At 36.9% G+C, this 18991-nt stretch overlaps 1 protein-coding gene across 4 annotated transcripts in view; it reads left to right on the plus strand.

The window, feature by feature from the left end:
* The window catches only part of NEDD4 (NEDD4 E3 ubiquitin protein ligase), a 113423-nt gene that overhangs the window by 13623 nt on the left and 80809 nt on the right, over window positions 1-18991 (plus strand). For all 4 annotated transcript variants that reach the window (XM_019732304.2, XM_019732300.2, XM_074327712.1 and 1 more), the window contains 3 exons: window positions 3938-4011; window positions 12301-12379; window positions 12474-12512. In XM_019732304.2, the coding sequence (XP_019587863.1) occupies window positions 12335-12379; window positions 12474-12512 (84 nt within the window). In that variant the 5' untranslated portion in view covers window positions 3938-4011; window positions 12301-12334. The remainder of the gene's footprint in view (window positions 1-3937; window positions 4012-12300; window positions 12380-12473; window positions 12513-18991) is intronic.

Here is an 18991-nt window from a genome sequence, read left to right on the forward strand (position 1 = left end):
TATAGTTTTATTTAATATGTAATCTATTGAATAGGATTTTAAAAATAATTACCTTCCTAAATAATTATTACAAATGATTATGAACTTTGATTTTGTGTTATTATGTACATAGCAATAATGACAAATTCATATTACTTCTAATAACTTGGCTGTAAATTTTCTTGGAAGAAATTATAAATTCTTAATATAATTAACTTTTTTTTTTACTTTGTGGAAATCAAGTCATCTACAAATAACAATATAGTTTTTATTTTTTCTTATATAGATTTTAATCTAATTCTTTAATATAGGATCATTAGTTTTAATGTGTACAAAAATAACATATACAGACATTTTAATACATACAAAAATAAAGAAATGATAAATTCTTACTCAATGTAATAATCTGACTTTTTTTTACTTTGTGGAAATCAAGTCATCTACAAATAATAGAGTTTTCATTTTTTTATATAGATTTTAATCAAATTAATTCTTTTTTAATATAGGGTCATTAGTTTTAATATATACAAAAATAACAGTTTTAAAAATACAATGGAAACCAATATCCTCATTTTTTTGGCTCTTAAAAAACTTTAAAAAATTTTTTCAATTACAGTTGACATTCAGTATTATTTTAGTTTCAAATGTACAGCATAGTATTTAGACATTTATGTAACTTACAAAGTGAGTCCCGCGATAGGTCTTGTACTCACCTGACAGACACCATATATAGTTATTACTGTATATATATATTATTGACTATATTCCTTATGCTATACTTTACATCCCCATGACTGTTTTGTAACTGCCAATTTTTGCTTAATCCCTTAGCCTGTTTTACCCCCACACCCTCCTCCCATTTGACAGTCATCAGTTTTTTCTCTGTATCTATGTGTTTGTTCTGGCTTGTTTGTTTTATTTGTTAGATTCCACATATAAGTGAAATCATATGGTAGTTGTCTTTCTCAGTCTGATTTATTTCACTTAGCATAATATCCTCTAGGTCCATCCATGTTGTCACAAATGGAAAGATTTCATTCTTTTTAAAGGCTGAATAATATTCCATTGTATACTCATATATGTACCACATCTTCTTTATCCATTTGTCTTTTGATTGGAGCATTAAATCCATTTACATTTAAAGTAATTGTTAGTAAATATGTAGTTATTGCCATTTTATTATTCATAGTTTTGGTCTTTTTTTTCTTTGTCTTAAAGAAGTCCCTTTAACATTTCTTGTAATACTGTTGTGTTGATGAACTCTTTTAGCTTTCTCTTGTTTGGGAAGCTCTTTATCTGTCCTTTGATTCTAAATGATAGCTTTGCTAGGTAGAGTAATCCTGGTTGTAGGTCCTTGCTTTTCATCACTTTGAATATTTCGTGCCAATACCTTCTGGCCTGCAAAGTTTCTATTTAGAAATCAGCTGAAAGTCTTATGGGAGCTCCCTTGTAGGTAACTAACTTCTTTTCTCTTGCTGTCTTTAAGATTCTCTCTTTGTCTTTAACCTTTGTCATTTTAATTATGATGTGTCTTGGTATGGGCCTCTTTGGGTTCATCCTGTTTGGGACTCCCTGTGCAACCTGGGCTTATATGCGTATGTCTATTTCCTTCACCAGGTTAGGGATTTTTTCTGTCATTATTTCTTCAAATAGGTTTTCATTCCTTGGTCTCTGTCTTCTCCTGGTACCCCTATGATGTGAATGTTGGTACACTTGTTGTTGTTCCAGAGGTCCTTTAAAGTATCCTCATTTTTTTGAATTCTTTTTTCTTTTTGCTATTCTGTTTGGGTGTTTTCCATTACTTTGTTTTCCAAATTGCTGATTTAATCCTCTGCTTCATCTAATCTGATGTTGATTCCATGCCACCTAATGTAGTCTTCATTTCAGTTATTGTATTCTTCATTTCTTACTGGTGCTTTCTTTTGTTTTCTATCTCCCTTTTTATGTTTCCTATCTCTTTGTTAAGGTTCTCACTGAGTTCACCTATTCTTCCCCTAAGTTCTTTGATCATCTTTATAACAAGTGTTTTGAACTTTGCATCTGATAGAGAGCTTGCCTTCATTTTGTTTAGTTCTTTTTCTGGAGTTTTTCTTGTTCTTTCATTTGGAACATGTTTCTTTGTCTCTTCCATTTCACTGCCTCTCTGTGTTTGTTTCTATGTATTAGGTAGGGCTGCTACATCTCCCAGTCTTGGCAGAGTGGCTTTATGTAGTATGTGCCCTTTGGGGCCCAGTGGCACAATCTCCTTGGTCACCTGAGCCAGATGCTCCAGGGGTGTCCCTTGTGTGAGTTGTGTGTGCTCTCCTGTTGTAGTTGAGCTTTGATTGCTGTTGACATGTTAGTGGGTGGGATTGACCCCCAAGCTGACTGGCTGTGAGGACTGGCCATGACTGCAGTGGACAAGAAGGGCTGTGGGGGCAGGGCTGACCCCAGGAAGTGGGATTCACTTTAGAAAGGCTCTGGTGCGTGCTGAGTGCACTCTTTGGGTGTGTCATTTGTGGTGCTAACTGGGTGGTACTCTGGTGTGGTTGAAAGCGAGTCACCGGGTATGTTGGTTCTGGGGCCTCTTTGGAGGGGCTTTGGTGCAGGTCAAAGTCAGTTCCTACCTGTGCCTGGCTGGGGCCACCTGGCAGGAGCTACAAACTGATCTGCTGTTGGTTGCTCCCTGTGTTGGATTTGGAGGTGCCTGGGGGAGATAATGCTATGAACTGAGGTCAGTTGTCACTGAGTGCCAGGTGGAGTGCTGCTTAGCAAGACGTACGGGGTATGCTGAGGCTAGCTGCTGTTTGGGGTTTGTGAACCTTTGAGAAATTTTAGGAAAGTCCGTAATGTGGGTCTCTGCTTATGTGGATTAGCCTCTGAAACAGGTATGGGCTGGGTGTGTGAATTGGGTAGGGTGGAGTCTCAGGGAATCACCAGGGTGGGTTGAGAGCTGTGTTAGCCAGGTTAAAGCAGAGTCAGGTTTGGTGCCTGCATGCAGGCTGTGGTGGGAAAGGGTCAACAAAGGAACATTGGTGCCTGCTGGCACTTTAGTCCCAGGGCTGACCCCCTCCAGCCCTTGCCCTGAAGCCAGACAATTCAGTTCTTCCCATTATATCCCTGGTGCTTTTTGAGGTGCTGTTCCTTCTCTGGAACGTGGGGCGAGTGCTTGTGAGTGAGTGAGTCTGTGCTCAGGACTTTTAAGAAGATGCCTGGGTCTGTAGCAGCCCTCTGTCTCACCAGATGCAATCCCAATCCCCACTGATTTTCACAGCCAGATGTTGTGGGAACTCCTCTTCCTGGCACTGGTTTTCTGGGGAGCTCAGTGAGGGGCTGGGGCTCCTTGCTCCTCAGTGGGGCCTCCACAGCCATGCAGCCAAGATATCTCTCCTGATTCTTAACTGCCACATGTAGCTGTGGGGCCAGCCCATTTCTCATCTTTGTTCTTTCTACCAGTCTCGATGTGGCTGCTTCTCTGTATCCTTAGTTATAGGAGTTCTGTTTAGCTAGTCTTCAGGTGGTTTCCCAGGGTGGATGTTCTGTAATTTAATTGTAATTTTGATGTTGTGGGAGGAGGTGAGCATGGCATTTACCTACTCTGCCATCTTGATCAGAAGTCCTATATCCTATATTTTCAGTAGAAATTGTGTGCCACTCATGAGAGGCTTCTGCTGCTCCTGGTGTGTTGGGACCCAGACACAGCCCTGTGGGTCCCTGAAGCTGCTCCGCCTGCTCAGGGCTGGCATGCACCAGTGTTGTGAATCTGCTCTTTGCTCAGCTTTCCCAGCTGTGCCACGCTGGTGATCCACCAAGCTTCCAGGATAGGCAGGGATTCCCTTAATGAAATTAATTCTTGAAAAAGATTCCTCCAATTAATTTTAATATCCCGATTACTTTATTTGATATATATACTTAAAGGTATATGTCTTAGATAAGGTGTAAATTACATGAAAATAAAATACACATTTTTGTATTTTAGGAAAATTCCCGAATTGTGAGGGTGAAAGTTATAGCTGGAATAGGCCTTGCCAAGAAGGATATCTTGGGAGCTAGGTAAGTATATTAATTTGGGTTGTAATTTTAAAACTTTGCACTTCTTAATGAATTTTTTTCTAAATTTTGGTTGGATGGAAAATTGAGTAATATTATTAGTAAATTGTTGTGCAGAGTAGAACAATAATATTTCCAGTTGGTGGTGTATTAAATTTCTTGATACCTGAATTATTGAACTTGTGAAATTAAACAAACAAAGGTACAACTCGGAGTGGTAGTTATGAGATACATTTATACATTCTGCTTCTTGACATTGATAAAATTCTAACAGACTAATCCTTTAGCAGATAACAACCATAAACTCTGAACATAATCTAAAAAGCAGCAACCTGATGGCAGTGGAAAATGAATAGAGCAGGCAAAGTCGAGTGGGGAGTCCATGTGTGGAGGTTGGGACTATACTGAGTTCTCAATTTTATGAATTAGTGTGAGGCCAAGTGGAGTCAGCACCTGGAAAAATTATAGTCTTCATGGTCTGGGAAACCAGAAAACTTAATCTGAAAAAAATATGGCAATGGTGGGGAAGAAATAGAACTGGGGAGTAGATTTCCAAACTAGTCTCCTGACATCTGTTGCTGACCCTGAATCACACATATGATAGCAGATTCAGAGCAACTCAGCTAAGGATAAAAGATATGAACAGAGATCAGAGTTACTGCCCAAGAAAGAGGATTTTTGGTTCTTGTCCAAATGAGATAATTAATTGCATGATAAAATAAAACAGACAAACAAACACTCACCAGAGAAAAACTGCATAATCCGATATCCACAATTAACATTTATAATGTTCAGGATATAATACAATATTATAAGATCTTTAAAAACCAGGAAAATGGAACACATTCTCAATAGAGAAAAGAAAGTATGCTGACGGGTGGCCAATTGGCTCAGTTGGTTAGAGCGCAATGCTCATAACACCAAGGACGCTGGTTCAATTCCCACACAGGCCAGTGAGCTGTGCACTCCACAACTAGATTGAAAACAATGACTTGACTTGGAGCTGAGCAGTGCCCACCACAACTAATTGAAAACAACTACTTGACTTGGAGCTGAAAAACACATTTTTCCCCAATATTCCCCAGTAAACATTTTTTTAAAAAAAGAAAGGAAAATATACTCACAATAAATCAAAAGATTGGAAATCTCAGGAATGAAATAGAAACCACAAAAAATGAATATTCTAGAACTAAAGAATGTAACATTTCAAATTAAAATTCTTGGGTGGAATTAACAGCAGAATGGAAATGAAGAGGAAAGATTAGTTGAACTTAAAGATAGATCAATAGAAGTTATTTCCCAATCAGAAAATGAGACAAAGATTTAAAAGTTTTAAAAGATGAGCAGAGCCTAAGGGATTTGTTTGATAATATCAGACAGTCTAATATAAATGTAATTAGAATCCTAGAAATAGAGAAGAGAGAAAGAATGAGGCAAAACATATTTTGAAGAAATAATTGCCAGTTTTTTTCAAAATGATGAAAGTTACAACTCTGTAGTATCCAAAAATACCAAGCTGGATAAACACTAATCTGAACATACTGAGGCACATAGTAGTCAGACTGCTGAAAACCAAGTATAAAGAAAAATCTTCACTGAAGAAAGAGAAAAAAATGACATATTGCATCCTTGAGAACTATAATTCAGTTAAGGACTGACCTCATAAGAAACTATGGAGGTCAAAAGAAAATGGAGCAATAGAATAACGACTCAATCCAGAATTCTATATTGAGTGAAAATATCCTTTATAATGATGACAAAATAATGACATTTTCAGATAAAACAAAACTATGAGACATTGTTATCAGCAGACCTGCACTATAAGAAAAGCTAAAGGAAGTTCCTCCTGTTAAAAAGAATGGATAATGTAGAAATTTAGATCCTTAGAAAGGAATAAAGAGCATCAGAAATGGTAAATATCTGGGAATATACAAAAGACTTTTTGTTGTTTTCATCTTAACTTTCAAAAATAAAACCTATGCCTGTTTAAATCACAACTTAAACATTATCTTGCAGGATTTATATTATATGCAGATAGACTATACCGTGTTTCCCTGAAAGTAAGACCTAGCTGGACAATCAGCTCTAATGCGTCTTTTGGAGCAAAAATTAATATAAGACCTGGTATTTATATTATATTATATTATATTATATTATATTATATTATATTATATTATATTATATTATATCATACCTGGTTTTATAGTAAAATGAGACTGGGTCTTATATTAATTTCTGTTACAAAAGACGCATTAGAGCTGATTGTCCGGCTAGGTCTCATTTTTGGGGAAACACAGTATATTACAACTATAGTGTAAAGTACAGGGGTGGTGTGGATTATGGACCTGTTTAGTAGAGTGCCACAATATTAAATGTAAGTGGAATAAAAAAATTAAGGGTATATATCGTAATACCTAGATAATAACTACTAAAAATAATGTAAAGAATTATAGATAAAGAAAACCAATAGACATTTTTAAATGAAATCCCTGAAAAAGTAAAATAAACAGAAGGCCAAGAAAGGAAGAACAAATTATCAAAAAAAGCGGGGGGTGGGTAGGGAGGAAGGGGAAAAAGAGAAAACAAATAATAAATTGGTAGACCTAATGTAATAATTAGGTAGACCTAATGTTATATTAAACTTTAATGGACTAAGGTAAAGATAATGCAGAGGTGGTTAGAATGAATTGTAAAACAAGACCCAGTTACATGCTGTCTATAAAAGATGCACTTAAAATATGAAGTTATAGGTAAGTTGAAATAAAATAGATGCAAAGAAATGTGCCATGCTGACAGTAAGCTTAAAAAGATTGAAGTGAATACATTAATATCTGATAAAATAGATTTCAACACAAAGAATTATTTACAGACATTTTGTAACAATAAAATAAATTCATCAGGAAGATATAACAAACATAAATTTGTCTGTGCCTGTTAACAGAACTTGAAAATACATGGGGGAAAAAAAACTGGACAAAATTAAAGGGACAATTAAAAAAATTCCACAATCATAGTTGGAGACATTAACACCTCTCTCAGAAATTGGTGGAATAACTAGATTTTAAAAAAATCAACAAAAACATGAATTTGAACACTATTATGAACAGCTTTGACCTGAAGAACACTATTTCTAACAACTGCAAAATACACATTCTTTTCAAGTGCACGTGGTATATTCACCAGCATAACCCATACATGTATTATTTACCTATTGCTGCAAAATTATGACCACAAACTTAGCAGCTTAAAAGAATGCACATTTATTATCTCATATTTTTATGGGTCTGAAGGCCCTGTATGGTTTAGGTAGGTCTTCTGTTTCCATGTCTCACAAAGTTGCAATCGAGGTATTGGCCAGGGCTATGGCCTCATCTGAGACTTGTTTGGGGAAGGATCCACTTCCAAACTCATGTGGTTGTGGTTGTTGACAGCATTCAGTTCCTTGGGGGCTGCCAGACCGAGAGTTTCAGTTTCTTGCTGGCTGTCAGTCAGAGCCACCCTAAGTTCCTTGCCACATGGCCTTCTTCATATCGCAGCTCACAAGCTAGCAGCCTGGTTCTTCAGAGCTATCAAAGGAGAGAGTCTCCTAGAAAGATGGGTTACAATCTTACTCGTATGTAATGCAATCGCATACATTTGTCACTTTTGTCATAATGTATTGGTTAGAATTCATAGGTCCTTCCCACATTTAAGAGTTGCGTAACACAAAGGGCATGAACATTAGGAGGTGGGGATGATAGGAGCTACCCTAGAGTCTGTCTGCCATAATATGTTGGGCCATAAAACAATAACTCAAACAACTGCAAAATTCACCTTCTTTTCAAGTGCACATCATACATTCACCAACATAAACCATACGTAGAGCCATAGAACAAGTCTCAGGAATTTTGAAAAGATTGAAATTATATACAGGCTGTTCTCTGATAACAATGGAATAAAGTTAGAAACCAATAACATTAAGATATCTAGAAAAACCCAAATATTTGGAAATAAAACAATACACTTCTGAATAATCTATAGGCTCAAGATGAAATCACAAGAGAAATTAGAAAATACGTTGAACAGAAGGAAAATGAAAATACTGTAATATCAAAATTTGTAGGGTGCAACTTACGTAATATTTGGAGGGAAATTTAGGGTTTTAAAATGTTTAACTTAGAAAAGGAGAAAGGTCTGAATGATTTGAATTCTGATCTTAACAAATTAGAAAAAGAAAAGCATATTAATTCCAAAGTAAGTAGATGGAAGAAAATAAGAAAGATAAAGGCAGAAATTAGTGAACTAGAAAATAGAAAGTAATAAATAAACATCATTGAAATCAATAGCTTGTTCTTTGGAGGGATCAATAAAAATTTTAAACTTCTAGCTAGACTTACCAAGAACAAAAGAGAGAAACAAATGACCATAGTGGGAATGAAAGCAGGGCATTGCTATAGATACTATGGAAATGAAAAAGACGAAAAGAGATCGTTGTGCACAACTTCATACTAACAAAGAATCATGCACAGCTTAAATGAAATAGAAAAATCCTTGAAAGACACAAATTACCAAAAAGAAGCACAGAAGAAATAGAAAACTTGAAAAACCTTTTAAAACAATATATAACAATATATGACCAGGTGGGAGTTTTCCTAAGAATTCAAAGTTCAACTTTTTTTTTTTTAAATCAATTCATCATTTTAATATAGTACAGAAGAAAAAAAATACCATTTCAGTAGGTGAAAAAAATGCATTTGATGAAATCCAAAACACCAGTTTATGATAAAAACTCACAGCAAGATAGGAATAAAATGCAAGATTGGATTAACATTTGAAAAATTAATCAATGTAGATCACTATATTAATAGAATAAAAGAAAAAGACATGATCATTTTAATAAAAGCAGAACAAACATCTGACACAATTTAACACACATTCATAATAGAAACTCTTCATTTCGGAATGTTCTAAACCTGATTAAGATTATCTGTGAAAAAACCTATAGCTAACATCATACTCAGTGGGGACAGTCTGAGTGCTTTCTACTTAAACTCAGGAATAAGACAAAGTTGTCTGCTCTCATATTCAATTCAGCACTGCTCTGAATGTCCAAGTGATGTAATATGGCAAGGAAAAGAAATAAAAGTAATGCAGACTGAAAAGGAAGAAAACTTTATTTGCAGATATGGTCATGTACATAGAAAACCCTAAGGAATCTACAAAAAAACTGCTAGAACTAATAAAATACAAGGCCCCAAGATACAAAGTAATTGTACCAAAATCAGTTATGTTTTTATATCCTATCAATAAATAATTGGAAAATAAATTTTTAAAATCTCCATTAACATAGCTCCATAGCATAAAAATAAAAAACTTAGAAATATGTTTAACAAAAGATTTGCAAGAAGTGTACACTGAAAACTAGAAAACATTGCTGAGAGAAATTGAAGATCAAAGTCAATGGATAAATATGCCATGTTCATAGATTGGAAGATTCAATATTGTTAGAGTGGTAATTTCTCTCCAAATTGACTAGATTTGGCACAATCCCAATCAAAATCCAGTGTGCTTTTTTGGAGAAAATTGATAAGCTAATTTCAATATTTTTTTAAATTAAAATTTATTGGGGTGACAATGGTTAATAAAATTACATAGGTTTCAAGTGCACAGTTCTGTAATACATCATCTATATATCGCATTGTGTGCTCACCACCCAGAGTCAGTTCTCCTTCCATCACCATGTGTTTGATCCCTTTTACCCTTTTCTACCCCCCTTACTCTCTGGTAACCACTAAACTATTGTCTGTGTCTTTGAGTTTTTGTTTCTTTATTTGTTTGTCTTGTTCCTTTGTTGCTTTCAGTTTTATATCCCACATATCAGTGAGGTCATATGGTTCTTGACTTTTTCTGTCTGACTTATTTCGCTTAGCATAATAATCTCAGGATCCATCCATGTTGTCACAAATGGCACTATTTCATCTTTTCTTACGGCAGAGTAGTATTCCATTGTGTATATATACCACATCTTCTTTATCCAATCATTTTCAAAGGACACTTTGGTTGTTTCCATGTCTTGGCCACCATAAATAAAGCTTCAAAGAACATTGGAGCACATATATCTTTACAGATAAATGTTTTCAGATTTTTTGGATAGATACCCAGGAGAGGAATTTCTGGGTCATATGGTAATTCTATTCTTAATTTTTTGAGGAACCTCCACACTGCCTTCCATAGAGGTTGCACCAGTCTGCATTCCCACCAATAGTGTATGAGGGCTCCTTTTTCTCCACAGCCTCTCCAACACTTGTTATTATTTGTCTTGTTGATGATAGCCATTCTGACTGGGGTGAGGTGATATCTCATTGTGGTTTTGATTTGCATTTCTCTGATGATTAGGGATATTGAGCATCTTTTCATATGTCTATTGGCTGTCTGTTCTATCCTCTTTGGAGAAATGTCTCTTCAGGTCCTCTGCCCATTTTTTAGTTGGATTGTTTGGTTTTTGTTGTTGAGTTTTATGAGTTCCTCATATATTTTGGACAGCTAAAGTACATGGGACTATGTCAAACTAAAAAGCTTCTGCACAGCAAAAGAAACCATCAATAAAATAAAGGGGCAACCAACTGAATGGGAGAAGATATTTGCAAATTTCAATATTCTTATAGAAAGTGAAAGGACACGGAATGGCCAAAACAAAGAACAAAATTGTACAACTTATGCTATCTAATTTCAAGACTTACTACACAGCTATAGTAATCAAGACAGCGTGGCATTGGCGTAAGAATAGATAAAGGTATTGTTCAATAGAATAGAATAAAGTGTAGAAATACAGGCGCACACACACACACACACACACACACAATACATACATATATGGTCTGTTGGTTTTTGACAAAAAGCGTTAAGGTAACTCAAGAGAAAGGATAATCTTTTCAGTACATGATACTGGAACTGGTGGTATGGAACAAAAAGAACCTCGTTCCTTATCACATATCATATAGAAAATTAGTAAGAGCTAAAAATTGTAAAACTTCCAGAAGAACGCATAGAAGAAAATCTTTGCTCTACTGGGTTACATAAAGAATTCTTGAATAGGACTCCAAAAGTATGAACTAGAAAAGAAAGAAAAATGTTAAATTGGACTACATCAGAATTAAAAACGTCTGTTGTTTGAAAGACACAGTTAAGAAAAGGAAAAGGCAAGCCACAGATGGGGAGGAAATATTTTCAAAACATGTATCTGACAAAGGCCTTTAATCCACTTTATATAAAGACCTCTTACAACTCAGTAATAATACAATAAAAGGCCAATTCAAAATGGGCAAAAATCTTGATTTTTCTTCTCCAGGTCTTTTTGTAGAAGACGTTTTATGACAGATAATTATTTTGAACTGAAAGCATTTTGTGAAATTTCATGTGAAAAGCATTTATACCCATGAAATAACTGGGAACAAACTGAGGTCTTGCAAAGTTAGTTCTTGAAAATCATTGAATTAACCATCTTAACCCAAAAGAAAGACTATATTAAAAAATCAAACAAAATTTTAAAAATCTAAAAAGGTTGGAAATCATTTAAAATGTGACTAAAAGATTTTCTTTCTAGTTCTTTTTCTATTTCAATAACATGGTACTTGAGCTTTTTAACAAGGTACAAAAATTACTATAATTACTTACCCTTGCCTAAGGAACTCTTACTTTAAAAAAATTTTTTTTTTTAATTGGGGAAGGGGAACAGGACTTTATCGGGGAACAGTGTGTACTTCCAGGCCTTTTTTCCAAGTCAAGTTGTTGTCCTTTCAATCTTAGTTGTGGAGGGTGCCGTTCAGCTTCAAGTTGTTGTGTTTTCAGTCTTAGTTGTGGAGGGTGCAGATCAGCTCCAGGTCCATTTCTAGTTGCAGGGGGCGGAGCCCACCATCCCTTGTGGGAGTCAAGGAATCCAACTGGCAACCTTGTGGTTGAGAGGATGTGCTCCAACCAGCTGAGCTATCTGGGAGGCAGCTCAGCTCAAGGTGCTGTGTTCAATCTTAGTTGCAGGGGCGGAGCCCACCATCCCTTGCGGGACTCGAGGAGTTGAACTGGCAACCTTGTGGTTGAGAGCCCACTGGCCCATGTGGGAATCGAACCGGCCGCCTTCAGAGTTAGGAGCATGAAGCTCTAACCACCTGAGCCATCGGGCCGGCCCGGAACCCTTACTTTTAAGTGTAGGAAATAATTGTAGAAATTGTTAACGAGGAAAATTCTGTGATTTTTATATTTTGAGTAATCTGATTTTGGGAATAAGCAGCAATTAATTTTCTTTTTTAATTCTAACAGTGATCCTTATGTGAGAGTGACGTTATATGACCCAATGAATGGAGTTTTAACAAGTGTGCAAACGAAAACCATTAAGAAGGTTAGACTTAGAAATATTCAAAAAAATTTTAAATATACTGTTTATATATGACAAAATATTAAAAATTAGTGATACCATGTTTATTGTTTTTCAGACTTTGAATCCAAAATGGAATGAAGAAATATTATTCAGGGTAAGTATGCATTTTATTTCATTAAAACATCAAAAATTTTTTCTCAGTAGGTTAGAATGATAAGTTCTCACTTATAATATTCTAAAATGTATCTTATAAGAATTTGTCAACATTTTAAAAAATTTAAAAAGAGTTAAATCTAGATATCCCCAAGATAACCATTTATCTTGCTATGAAAAACATGTAAGTTAATGAAGAGGTAAAATATGATTCTAAATCTGGAATTATCTTATTCTAATTTAATTTTGTTTTGGAGACTATATGGTAGTCTTATTCCAATTTAGCAGATTTTGGTGTTTTCCCTTAAAGAGGATGCAATATTTGTGTCTCCCCAGTCATTTATTAACTAGACTAATCCACGCAAGAGATGATATGGGCCTACCAATAAGTGGATACATTTCTTCTTTGACACCCTTCGTGCACATTCCTACTGTCCTCCTCACACTGTCTCACTATACCAGAAGTGCAAACTCCAATCAGCAGCTATTTCAGGCCCCTCATTCTGAGAACATCTCGTGGCTATTAGAGTCCTTACTGAGACCAGAGTCAACACCCTACCAGCGGTGGTAGAGATACATATCAGTAATACTGATATATACCAGTATTCCCATTTGTATTCCATCCTTAAAACGTTCTTCCTTGACCTCATATTCCCCTTTTGCTGTTGACTCATTTCTCTGCTCACCTGAATAACCAACATTCTTGAAAGAGTTGCCTGTCCTCGTTGTTTCTGCTTCTCTGATACATTCCTTAACCCCCTCTAATCTAACTCACACCTGTATCATGCGAACAAAATTGCTCTTGCTAAGGTCACCAGTGACCTCCATGGTACCACGTTCATCTAATCTCATCTTATTAGTGTTTTTAGCAGCATTTGACATATTAATAGCTGCCTGTTACTGAAACACCAGCCTCTATGGTGCCACACTTAATTTCAGTCAGGAAAACAGGAGCTACTCTTCCGTATTCCACTTTTGAAGGAATTTATTTTGTTGTTTTTTTGTTTTGTTTTATTTTAATAAAATGACTTAGAAGGAAAAAAATTGCAAAAGCGAATATCTGAGAAGCTGTTACTGAAGATCCAGCCAACAGCACCAACTAGAATGCTTCTGGTTTTTCTTGTTTAGAGAAGGATCTCCCCCACTGTGTTTAGTATGGCATAAAAATAGCATTCTAAATCAGTTGGAAATTTTGGATTCTTAAGGAAATGGTATTGAGTCGACTGAATAATCATATGGAGAAAAATGAAGCTAAATTTCTGGTTTACTTTCGCTAGAGTAAATTCCAGACTTGATAACCTCTGGTTTTGATTGCTTCTTTGGCACGAGTTATTGCTTAGGTGAGAGTTTTACAATTCCCAAGTGGTTGAGCTTTTTATTTATTAACACTTTTATTATTATTTTACATATTTTATTGCGTTTTTCTTAGAAGCATATGTTTTCAACATATTGAAGTTTTTTTTGTACCTCCTACTCTTTTCTCTTTTCTAATGTCATTGCCTTGCACATTTCAAATAATGTTTTATCATTATAGGGATGAATATTTATTTGTCTTATTCCTAATTTTAATGGGAAAATAGATACAGCTTTTCTCCATTAAACATAGCTTTTCATTTTTTATCGCATTAAAGAGGTATTCAGCTATTTTTATTTTTTTGAAGACTTTAAAAGAAAAATATTGACACTTCAAATTTTAGCCATGATGCTGTAATAGGGCATTGAACTTAACCGGATGCTATAAACAACTGTAAAGCTAGTAAGGATTTTAGCAGGATCCAGTTTCAAAGCATAATATTCAAAATGTATCCAAAATTATTTTACATACAACAAACTATGAAAATATGACCAATCTGTAAAATAAAAGACAATCAATAAATTCCAGTCCCAAGATGACCCAGTCTTTGGAATTATTAGTAAAACCTTGTAAAGCAGCTTTTTAACTACTGTAACCATGCTCCATGACATAAACACTCTTATAATGAATGGGAAGACAGACGGTTTCAGCATAGAAATCGAAACCATAAAAAAGAATGAAATAGAAATATTACAACTTAAGAATACAACATCTGAAATTTAAAAATCACTGTATGAGTTTAATAACAGAATGGAGTAACAGTAAAAAGAATAGTGAACTTGAAGATAATCAATAGAAATTAATCTGAAGAACAGAAAATAAGGATTGAAAGAAAATTAGTAGAGCCTGAGGGACCTGTGAACCATATTAAAAGAGTCTAATATTTGCATCATTGACGTCTCAGAAGAGGATAAAGATATTGGTGGGAAAAAATATTTGAAGAAATAATGGCCAAGCACTAATATGGACGCAATACTGTGCAAAGATAAGGTGCCAATTTATTTATTAAACCAGAGACCTCAATTTGAGGCTGTGTTCACAACAGAAAGTATACATGGACCCAGGAACAAACTAGTGCAGTAGGAGTGGCCCTACTTACCATCATCCCCAAAAACCCAGTGGGGGACGGCATGCTTCTCATCCCTGGAACTCTGGGCTCTGCTGAATTCTAGGTCTGTGTCCTCAAAGAGACCATGCTCTTTCCAGGGCACATAGTACAGGTCCCATCAAACCCATCTACAGCTGCCACCCGAGTACTCTGGACTCCTTGTGTCCAGAAACCAGCAGGCAATTGGGACCATTACGTTGAGCTTGCATATATAGTCATTCTCCAGGGTCTATCTGCTTTCTGTAGGGACCAGACTAAAGAATTAAATGAACATATTATAGGAGCCACCTTTGTATCTTTTATGTCTTTAGTGGTTGTATTAATATCTGACATTCCCACGAGGTTGCAATATTTATTTTAAACAGCTTTATTGAGATATAATTCACATAACGTATAATTCACCCACTCAAAGTGTACAATTCTGTGTTCTTTAGTATATTCACAGAGTTGTGCAACCCATCACAAAATTATTTTTTGAACATTTTCGTCACCCCAAAAAGAAACCCATACCCACTAGCTGTCACTTCCCTTTTTCTCCTAACACCTGCCCCTCTCCCCAGGCAACCACCAAACTAATTTCTGTCTCTTAGAATTGTCTATTTTAGACATTTCATACAAATGGTATGCAATATGTGGTCTTTGTGTCTGCATTTTTTTCACTTAGCATAATGTTTTCAAGGTTCAATTGCATTAGATCATATATCAGTACTTTATTTCCTTTTGTTTCCAAATAATATTTCATTGTTTGGATAACCACACTTTATTGATCCATGCATCAGTTGATGGCCATCTGGGTTCTTTCCACTTTTTAACTATTATGAATAATGGTGCTATGAACATTTATGTACCAGTTTTTGTGTGGACATAGATTTTCATTTGAGGGGGTATATACCCAGAAGTGGGATTGCTGGATCATATGAGGGGCTGCCAAACTGTTTTCCAACGTGGCTGTACCTTTTTACATTCCCACCAACAGTGTATGTGATTCTGATTTTTCTACATCTTCAACAATACTTGCAATTATCTGTGTTTTTATTATAGTCCTCCTAATGGGTGCGAATTGATAACTAATTATAGTTTTGATTTGCAGTTCCCTGATGTGTAAGTATGTTGAACATCTTTTCATGAGCATATTGACCAGTTGTTTATCTTCTTTAGAGAAAGGTGTGTTCAAATCCTTTGCCCATTTTGTAATTGGGTTATTTGTTTTTTGTTATTGAGTTGTCATAGTTCTTTAGATTTCTAGATTACAAGTTCCTTGTGAGACACATGATTTGCAAACATTTTCTCCCCTTCTCTGGGCTGTCTTTTGACATTAATGTTGTTGTTTGAAGCACAAAATGTCTTAATTTTGATGATATTGAGTGTATCTGTTTTTATCTTTTGTTGCTTGTGCTGTTGTCGTTTCTAATCAATATTGTTTTAGATTACTATCTTGACCAGAAGGAGGACAGTTATAGTCTTCTACTTGGCCTTCTCACTGTGAGCTCTTATCCCATAAGCCAAGGAGTCAGTGTGGTGGTGGTGGTGGTGGTGGGGAGGAGATACAGCTTCCAGTGTGTCAATCCCAATTTACACTGGAAAACCAGGGAAATGACTACTGGGTGGATCCACAGAACCAGTAGACTCAGTATAAATTGAACATTAGCCAGGACCCCATTTATTGTCTGGTCCCTGTAAATCTGTGCTCTAATAGGGAAGCCAAGACGATGCTTTGAGTTTCTAGGTATGAGCACAGACCCTGTTTCCAATAGTCCTCAATATGTTTGAGTATCCATTACCTCCAGTATACAGTCACCCACATAAATGGCCATAGTTCTTTTGGAGGGAGGGAGGAGTCATTACAACATATACTTCTTGCAGTGATACAGAATCCTTCCTTCTAAGGACTTAGTCACTTCTTCCATCAGTGGGCTTTGGATCAGAAAGTTGGCTCAGGTTGGGGAGCTGGACAAAGGTTGTGATTTTTTTTTTTTCAATTGGTTCAGCTGCCCTTAGCCACCTGCTTCTCCATTGTTGCCGTCTCATGATTGTACATGGTAAGCAGCACCTTTGTTGGCCACCTGCCTGTTTTGCCCCTAGGGGTGCCATGTTCTACACTCTGCAGGTCAAGTCAAGTCTGCTTTACTGCCCCTTCAACCTGACCAGTCATTACAATAATTGTAGCCCCCTTGATTCTGGCAGTGAAATGCCACTAGCTAGCCTGTATTACTGGGAAAGGGGAGGATCATCCCCTTGCAAGCCTATTAAGGAGCCCAGCTGCGTGACCCCTGCTCCTGCCATCAGTCCTAGCACGCAGAAGAGAGCCACCACCACACTTCTTGGTGATGCTGCTGCCCCTCTCACCAGCACATGCCTGATGACTGAGGTCACTGTGTGTCCTCCGGGCCCTGCCATGCGACAAGAATCTGATAGGTATTTTGGCTTCATGCAATATAGATGTATACTTATTTTTCATTCCAGCATCTCCACTTTCATTGGCCTTTTTCCTCCTGCCCCTGCCATCTGCCAGGGCAACTCAGGGATTTCCACTTGGCTCATTATTTTTTCAGCCTTTTAGGGGCCACTGTAGCAGCAAATTTGCCTCATCTCATGGGGACCTTGACAGGATGTTAAATCTCAAGTCAGTGAAATCTTGCTTATCGAGTCTTATGTTTCTGCTCCTTTGATCAAGCTTCATAGTCCCCGGGGTATTTCTCTGGCTCCTACCAGTACATGCTATTTAATTCTTGAAGCTGCTTCCAGATGTAATCTCTTTCATCTTATATCAGGCCCAGCTGGGTTATGCTGGAAGTTAACACTGGTTATTATCTTGGTAGCCAGGGGAGAAGTTAGAGAAACTTCCGAGGAAAGAACCCTTTTCCTTGTCAGGGAGAAGCTTTTGCAGTGTCTTCCTGCACGGAAGAAGAGCTAGCTAGCTCTTATTACAGAGGGATGGGCTACTCTGCAAGTTTTGAGAGTTCAGGGACCTGCACGATCAAAATCTCAGGAGCATCCACCCAGATCCTCCTATCCCACACGTGAGGGCCCCAGCAGGGCCCTGATTTGAACGTAACAGACCTGAGGTGGCTGAGCATTTAAATGCTTCTGAGCTCTGCAACTCTGTCCACTTTGAGCCTGCTCCCCAGTTGTGTCGTCTTTTCTACTCCAAGAGATGCAGACCTCTTTATAAGCTACCAACGAGGCCCTGTGTCTCTCATATTTAACCAGCTGTTTAATCGCCCTTATTTTCTCATTATCTCTCTGTAAGTCATTAATACAGCATAGTAATAACTAGCCAAGTCCATTGTTGTTTTTGGAGGCATTGTTCTTCCCCTATCTTTCAAGTGCCTTACACATCACACTGGCAAGGGTGTTCCCCTCCACCATGACATTTCTCCAGGACACCACGGGAGAACTCTTTAGGAATTGGGACACCTTATGCCGGGGACTTTATGTATCCCACATTCAAATCAGGATGGGGAGCTCCTTGCCTGCCAGGTGAATGTGGGGTGGTCCTAAAGCCCCACTACTCATACCATCTGCGTTGGCCTGGGCCCTCTAAGAAACACATGCCAAGATGAGATGAGATATGCCGGACGTTTATTGGGGAAGCACCTGTGAAGGTCAAAGATGGAGGATGTACAAATGGGGAGAGCCTTCTCATCACAATGCAGGCCTAACACCTGTGCAAGGAGAGGGGCAAAAGGACTGGGTAGAAAGAGCCTTACATGGCAGCACCATTTTGAGAAAGTCTCATCCAGGTTGATGGAGAGTTTCCAAGCAAAGGTTGTATATTAGGGAAGTTCTGTGTTGGGCAAGAATGGCCAGGTTCTAGAACCCTCATTGTATCCAGTTTTGGGGAGCAAGCAAGGAGAACACAAAGCGTAGATTCAAAGGTGCACTGTTAGCTGGGGACTGTCAATCAACTATACAGGTTCTCTTGAAAGAGATCTAGTGGCTCAACTCTGGCTGTTACAATTGTGATATTTAAGGATGCACATTGTAATCCTTAGAGCAGCCCTTAAGAAATTAAAAC

The sequence above is a fragment of the Rhinolophus sinicus genome, linkage group LG03, assembly GCF_036562045.2.
Source record: "Rhinolophus sinicus isolate RSC01 linkage group LG03, ASM3656204v1, whole genome shotgun sequence".
Classification (NCBI taxonomy): Eukaryota; Metazoa; Chordata; class Mammalia; order Chiroptera; family Rhinolophidae; genus Rhinolophus; species Rhinolophus sinicus.